The sequence below is a fragment of the Glycine max genome, chromosome 12 (assembly GCF_000004515.6).
Source record: "Glycine max cultivar Williams 82 chromosome 12, Glycine_max_v4.0, whole genome shotgun sequence".
In the NCBI taxonomy this organism is placed as follows: domain Eukaryota; kingdom Viridiplantae; phylum Streptophyta; class Magnoliopsida; order Fabales; family Fabaceae; genus Glycine; species Glycine max.
This window is the reverse complement of record NC_038248.2, coordinates 11,767,639-11,774,998: the sequence shown is the minus strand read 5'-3', so window position 1 is coordinate 11,774,998 and position 7,360 is coordinate 11,767,639. Positions and strand designations below refer to the sequence as shown.

Below are 7,360 nucleotides of genomic sequence, written 5' to 3'. Positions count from 1 at the left end.
GTCATGTGTTGGAGTGTATTCATGATGTTATACTCCGTTTGTGCATCTATGTTCCATTCATAGATGTTGTTTGCACTAAAACTCTTAAAATTGTTTTCACCTCTTTCTTCTAATAGAAGGTCAGGGGCAGTTGGGCGTTGATAATATAGTTTGGAGGGTGTTTTCCAGTGTTTGGAATTAATTGGATTTATATTCTTTTCTGATACTGATCCTATCTCACTTGTATTTTCTGAGGTCTGGTCACTATCTTCATTAATAACATTAATTAATTTGGAAGTACTTCTTGTTACCATTTTGGAAGTATTATCTGAAGTTTGGGGAGTTTCTGGGATGACCTTAAGTAAACTACCAATTTGTTTAGTAATTCACCATGATTATCGCCTACTCCTTCAATTAAGGATTTAGTTTTTCTAAGTTCCCTAATTTTTCTTTTAGCCTTCTCACTAACTTTGAAAGGTTTGAATAATGGTTTTTCAATGGGAATGCTTGGCGAGGCTTCCTCAATTGATTTTTGTTTAGGAACTACCTTAGTTTTAATGGTTTCTCCTAAAGCTTGTAAATATTTATTGATATAATTTGTCTGTTCCATTAGGCTCTTAATGCCTTTAGAGGTTACTTCCTCGTTGACATCTTTTGTCTTGAATGGAATTGCCATGACAGGTTTATTGTTACTGTCTTTGACATTTGGTAGTTGATATTGTGTTGCGGGAGGTAATTCTGATTGGATTAACTCACCATCCTTCATTTGCCAATTTGTTATGACATTTGTTGTTGGATCACCTATGATATCTTGTTTCCAAGGGTAATCTATATCCTTTCTGATGGTATAAGCATGAAACCAATCAAAGAAAAGGACATTAATTTTGACTCTTTCGACAAATTCGTAGAACTTGTCTTGGATTTGTTTTCTGTTTGTACCCTTGTAATGTTGGAAAAACCATCTCCTTTGAGGCTCATTCTCCGGAGAATAAAAATCTTTCCTAAGGGTTTCCTTATCAATGCTAAAGTTGTCAGATAACATCATAAGGTTCCATAGAAGAGTATGTTGGGGATTGGATCGACTTTTGGTCGTCCTCTTGTTCTTGGTTGTAAGTTGTTCTAGGTATGCTAGAAGTAGTGTCTAATACTTGGAGGTTTACAGTAGGGAACTGGTTATGTGACTCAGATCTGGTTAGTCCTACTGGAATTGAACGGGTTCTAACCGAAAAAGACCTTCTGGCTTACTCATATTCAGACCTAGAGGCTTCTATCCTTGATGAAAAAGAATTTCTCCTATTGAAGGTTATCTCTACCTTTCCGGAGTTATCTTGTTTAATTTTTTCAATAATTGGAGCGGGTCGGGGATCAGACGGTGTGACCTTCTCCATGACCCATTTTTCGGGGAGAGTTACTTCATCCCATTTTATTATTCTTTTTAAAGAAATGTTGGCTTTTGCAATATCAGTGATAAATAAGGTTGTTTCTCCCTTTTGTGGTCGCAATAGGACTCTAGATGCACAAGTATTCATGACCTTGTATTGGATCCTATAGATCAAAGCCGCTGGGATTGATCCTTCTTTCATGTCAAGGCCATGAAAGTGGATATTTAATTATAGAGAGTCAAGAATGTTTATGTCCATCAGACTCACTGTCTCGTTTGGATAACAATTAAAATATACTGGACCTTGTCCTAGGCTAGTTTCGACTATTCCAATTAAGGAGTCTTCAAATTTATTATGCCAAATATCTCTTAGATACATTAAAACTGTTGCATCTATGTCCATGTCAATTAAGGGCTTGATGGCTACTTGTACACAACCAATGTGTAGATATTTATACTTACGACTATGTTCATAAATTGAATTTTTTGAAAGTAAATGAAATTCTTCCCCTATATCTTGTCCTAGAGGAATATTGTTTTCTACTGTTTTGATTATGTAATCAAAGTTGTGTTTGTCCTTAATTGTTTCAGGAACGTATAGTTGATCCTAAGGGATTTCTGGAATGTTCCAGTCATCCATGTTTTGATTGATATCTTCGAATCGGACTTCCTCATCGAAGAGATTGTGTTTGGGGGCGACCTCTTGGGTCTAGTTATCTTGATCACTTAATAAATTGGAATTTCTTGAAGAAGATGATGAGGAGGAATTTGATCGAAAAGAGATACGGGAAAAAGAGCACAATAGTCTAGACATGATTATAACATTCTCTAATATCTTTGCCTTCATTTGGTTCCATAGAAATATTTCCATCAGGCTATATGTTATAGAACTTCTTGGATCTGAACTAATGAAAAAGAGTTTTTTTTTATGGACAATATAGTTTGAACACTACTCCTATAGCCACCAGTATATTATGTCTCAATATTTTATTTGAACAATACACCTTAGTCTTACTGCTACAGTATCATTCAACTAAAATATCAGACTGCTGTGCTTCCAGAAAATAATGTTCAAACATATACTGTTTAAATTAAAACTACTGTACATGGTTCAGATCCATAAGTTCAGTTAACATATGCCCTTACGGACACTATTTCTACTTCCCCTCAGGCTCTTATACTAGAGGGTAACATATAACCCTTAGGAAATATTTTTATTCTCCGAAGAATGAGCCTCAAAGGAGATGATTTTTCCAACATTACAAGGGTACAAACAGAAAACAAATCCAAGACAAGTTCTACGAATTTGTCGAAAGAGTCAAAATTAATGTCCTTTTCTTTGATTGGTTTCATGCTTATACCATTAGAAAGGATATAGATTACCCTTGGAAACAAGATATCATAGGTGATCCAACAACAAATGTCATAACAAATTGGCGAATGAAGGATGGTGAGTTAATCTAATCGGAATTACCTCCCGCAACACAATATCAACTACCAAATGTCAAAGACAGTAACAATAAACCTATCATGGCAATTCCATTCAAGACAAAAGATGTCAACAAGGAAGTAATCTCTAAAGACATTAAGAGCCTAATGGAACAGGCAAATTATACCAATAAATATTTACAAGCTTTAGGAGAAACCATTAAAACTAAGGTAGTTCCTAAACAAAAATCAATTGAGGAAGCTCGCCAAGCATTCCCATTGAAAAACCATTATTCAAACCTTTCAAATTTAGTGAGAAGGCTAAAAGAAAAATTAGGGAACTTAGAAAACTAAATCCTTAATTGAAGGAGTAGGCGATAATCATGGTGAATTACTAAACAAAATTGGTTGTTTACTTAAGGTCATCCAGAAACTCCCCAAACTTCAGATAATACTTCCAAAATGGTAACAAGAAGTACTTCCAAATTAATTAATGTTATTAATGAAGATAGTGACCAGAACTCAAAAAATACAACTGAGATAGGATCAGTATCAAAAAAGAATATAAATCCAATTAATTCCAAACACTGGAAAACACCCTCCAAACTTTATTATCAACGCCCAACTGCCCCTGACCTTCTATTAGAAGAAAAAGGTGAAAACAATTTTAAGAGTTTTAGTGCAAACAACATCTATGAATGGAACATAGATGTACAAACAGAGTATAACATCATGAATACACTCCAACAGATGACCATGGTAGCTACAGCTTACCAAACCTCCCATGAATGTTCAAAAGAGACCATTATAGATATCCTAGTGGCAAGATTTTCTGGACAACTAAAAGGATGGTGGGATAATTATCTCACTAATGAAGAGAAATAAAAAATTTACAGCGCAGTTAAGACAAATCTCAATGGAAAAGTCATTACTAATGATGATGATAAAGAGATTCCTGACGCTGTTAACACATTAATTTTTACAATAGCCCAACATTTCATTGGAGACCCATCCTTGTGGAAAGATAGGTCTGCAGAATTATTATCAAATCTTAAGTGTAGAACCTTAGCAGATTTTAGGTGGTAAAGAGATACTTTCCTAACTAGGGTTTACACCAGAGAAGATAGTCAACAACCTTTTTGGAAAGAAAAATTTATAGCCGGTCTTCCTAGATCATTAGGAGACAAGGTTAGAGATAAAATCCGTAGTCAATCTGCCAATGGAGATATTCCATATGAAATTTTAAGCTATGGTCAATTAATTTCTTATGTCCAAAAGGTAGCCTTAAAAATTTGTCAGTATAACAAAATTCAGAGGCAATTAGCCAAAGAAAAGGCTCAAACAAAGAAGGATTTAGGTTCTTTCTGTGAACAATTCGGTCTACCGGCCTGTCCAAAACAAAAGAAAAAGAGCGCAATAGTCTAGACATGATTATAACATTCTCTAATATCTTTGCCTTCATTTGGTTACATAGAAATATTTCCATAAGGATATATGTTACAGAACTTCTTGGATCTGAACTAATGAAAAAGATTTTTTTTTTTACGGACAATATAGTTTGAACACTACTCCTATAGCCACCAGTATATTATGTCTCAATATTTTATTTGAACAATACACCTTAGTCTTACTGTCCTATTTTGGTGCCAAAACACCTTAGTCCAAGCATCAACATAATCCCAATAGGTATAACCTACCGGATCAAATGGAACTGAAAAATCTCTTTCCTTTGTTCAGGTCCGAACCAAAGTGTCTTGGTTAAAGAACTTTTAGTATTTGGATTGTGGAGTGGGTGTTTAAGGTTTGGTCTTTTGGGTCTTTGAAATGTTTGATAGATACTGAATTTGAATCTACCAAAATCAATTCGTAAAAAGTTCTTGTCTTCAGGATGGTGGTTGGTTTGTAGTGAAATCCTGATAGGAAAGCCTTGGCCGTCACCTTGAAGGGATTTTTGTCCCAAAATTCAGGTTCCATCTGCAAAACAGTTAAAAATTTATTTTTATAAATATAGTTGTTAGTTTGTTTGGTAGGTAGTGTTTGTGTTTTGGCTAAAGGTAGTTTCCCTTTAGGATTGGTAGCTGTTTTGGCATAAATTTATTATTCCGGTCAAAAAAATGTATATATATATATATATATATATATATATATATATATATATATATATATATATATATATATACATTGTTCATCTTTCTTCTCTATTAAACAAAACAAAATAGAAGCAATGGAATGGCTCTGATACCAAATGATAAAAAAATATACAGATATTGGTCTAAACAAACAAATCAATTTAAATGGAATATTCAGATAAAACAACAGAAATTAAATATTACGAGCGTACCTCCAGCCATTGCAAATCGAACATAAAGCGGCGCATACACAAACCCGAAGGCAGTTTTGTTCTTCCAGACCCTTACTCGCTCTGAATAGAGAAGTGAGTTTGGTGATACAAAACTAAGAGCACGCTATCCTATTTATAGAGTCTGTCCATCATAGAGTTCAACCAACTTGTTATCAGAACGTGGACTTGAGGATAGGTACGTGAGTTTGTTACTGAAGGTGGCAGTGATAAAGGGGTTGAATATGAATGGAAAATGGACCAGATACAGAAACAACAAAATTCCCAAGATTTGCAATGGGAAATAACTAAAATAGAACGTGAAATGTGGGAAAAAATAAAGCTTGAACATGGGCCACTCCATCAAAAACATCTTTTGATTGTGCAAAGCAGGTTCATGGATATGTAGTAATGAATGAGGTCAAGTCGGGAGTTTTTGTGGGAACTTCCTTGATACATCTTTATAGGAAATGGGGTGCTTGAGTAATGCTGAAAATGTTTTCAGAGTAATGGTTGTCAGAGAGGTGAGTACTTGGAATGCAATGGTTTCTTCATTAGCTTCTCATGGAAGAGAGAACGAGGCTCTGGACATGTTTAAAAGGATGAAGCTTCATGGGTTGAAACCAAATAGCATTACCTTTGTTGTAGTTCTTACAACATATGCTCGTGGAAATTTAATTAGGGAAGGATTGGACTTGTTTCGATCAATGTGGTATGACTTTGGAATAAAGCAAAATTTGGAGCACTATGGATGCGTGATTGATCTTTTGGGTAAAGCAGGCCATAATGAAGAAGCAACTGAGATCATAAGAAATATGTCTTTTCAGCCTTACGCATCTATTTTGGGAGCATGTAGGATTCATGGAGCTATTGAACTTGGAGAAGGAATAGGAAAAAAGATGCTTAGATTGCAGACACAATATTGTGGCCAATATGTGTTACTGTCAAGCATGAATGCAAAGGAAAGATGGGATCGTGCTGCTGGTTTGAGGAGAGAAATAATGGAGGCTGGAATTCATAAATTTCCAGAATACAGTATGGTTGACTTGACATAACTATTTTTTTGGTCTAAAAATGGTTCGAAATTGTGATTGTAATTACGGTCGTGACACAATTGCAAAGGCTGCGACCGCAGTTGTAGGCATTGTGGCTGTTGTGATGTGAAATTATTATGTTTTCACTAAATGTAAAAAAGAATTTTATAATAATTCTAATTATTGGTATATCTTTTATTTATAAGATGGCATAATTTTTCATTCATTTTAAGATTTTGTATCCTTCAACATCCCATATGGTCATACTCATTCAAGTTCAATCATTGACACTTAGAAGTTCAAATAGAAAATTGAAATCTAAATTTTATTGCTTTTTACAAAAAATGTGGAAAGGAATGGTGTTAAGGCCCCGTTGTTGCAGCATTGTGAATGCGATGTAGCATTTTATGTGATTGAAAATCACTGTTGGAAAAACTCAGACTTTCCTGCTTCGTGAAGTTAAGATAGACACTTAGTAATTAAAGGTAGTAATGGGAGCACACGATTATAACTTCTTCCCAAAATGATTTAGGTAATTTAGCATGAGAAAGCACGCATCGAACTCTTTCTTCAAATGTTCGGTTCATTCTCTCAGCTAGTCCATTCAACTGTGGTGTCTTGGGTGGAGTCTTCTCTAGCCTAATGTCATATTTCTTGCAATAGGCTTCAAAGGGACCTCTATACTCACCTCCATTATCATATCGTATGTTCTTGATCTTTCTTCCAGTCTCACGCTCCACTAGAGCATGGAATTCTTTGAAGGCGTCAAGCACTTGATCCTTTGATTTTAACAGGTGTAACCAAACCTTCCTTGAATGGTCATCAATGAAGGGGACAAAGTACAATGCACCACCAATGAATCTCTCGGACATTGAACACACATCGGTGTGTACAAGGTCAAGAATGTTCTTTCTCCTTGTGGGCGGAGAAGATCTTTTGAAAACAACTCTGTGTTGTTTTCCAGTTAAACAGTGAGCACAAGGATCAAGCGGCTTACCTTTCACGTTAGGGATGAGATGTTTTCGAGCTAGCATGTGAAGACCCTTCTCACTGATATGCCCAAGTCATTTATGCCATACTTCCATATCATCAGTGGTTATGTTTACCTCTCATTTGAAAAGCTTAGCTTGCATCACGTATAATGATCATTCCTTCTTTCCTCGAGCCATGACTAGACTTCCTTTGGTGAGCTTCCACTTT

General features: G+C 35.3%; 1 protein-coding gene across 1 annotated transcript; it reads left to right on the top strand.

Moving 5' to 3' along the window:
- Positions 1–5,596: 5,596 nt before the first annotated feature.
- On the top strand, positions 5,597–6,181 carry LOC121173142 (putative pentatricopeptide repeat-containing protein At1g10330). The gene has a single exon (XM_041007198.1). The coding sequence runs from the start codon at positions 5,597–5,599 to the stop codon at positions 6,179–6,181; it is 585 nt and encodes a 194-aa protein (XP_040863132.1).
- The last annotated feature ends 1,179 nt before the right edge of the window (positions 6,182–7,360 follow it).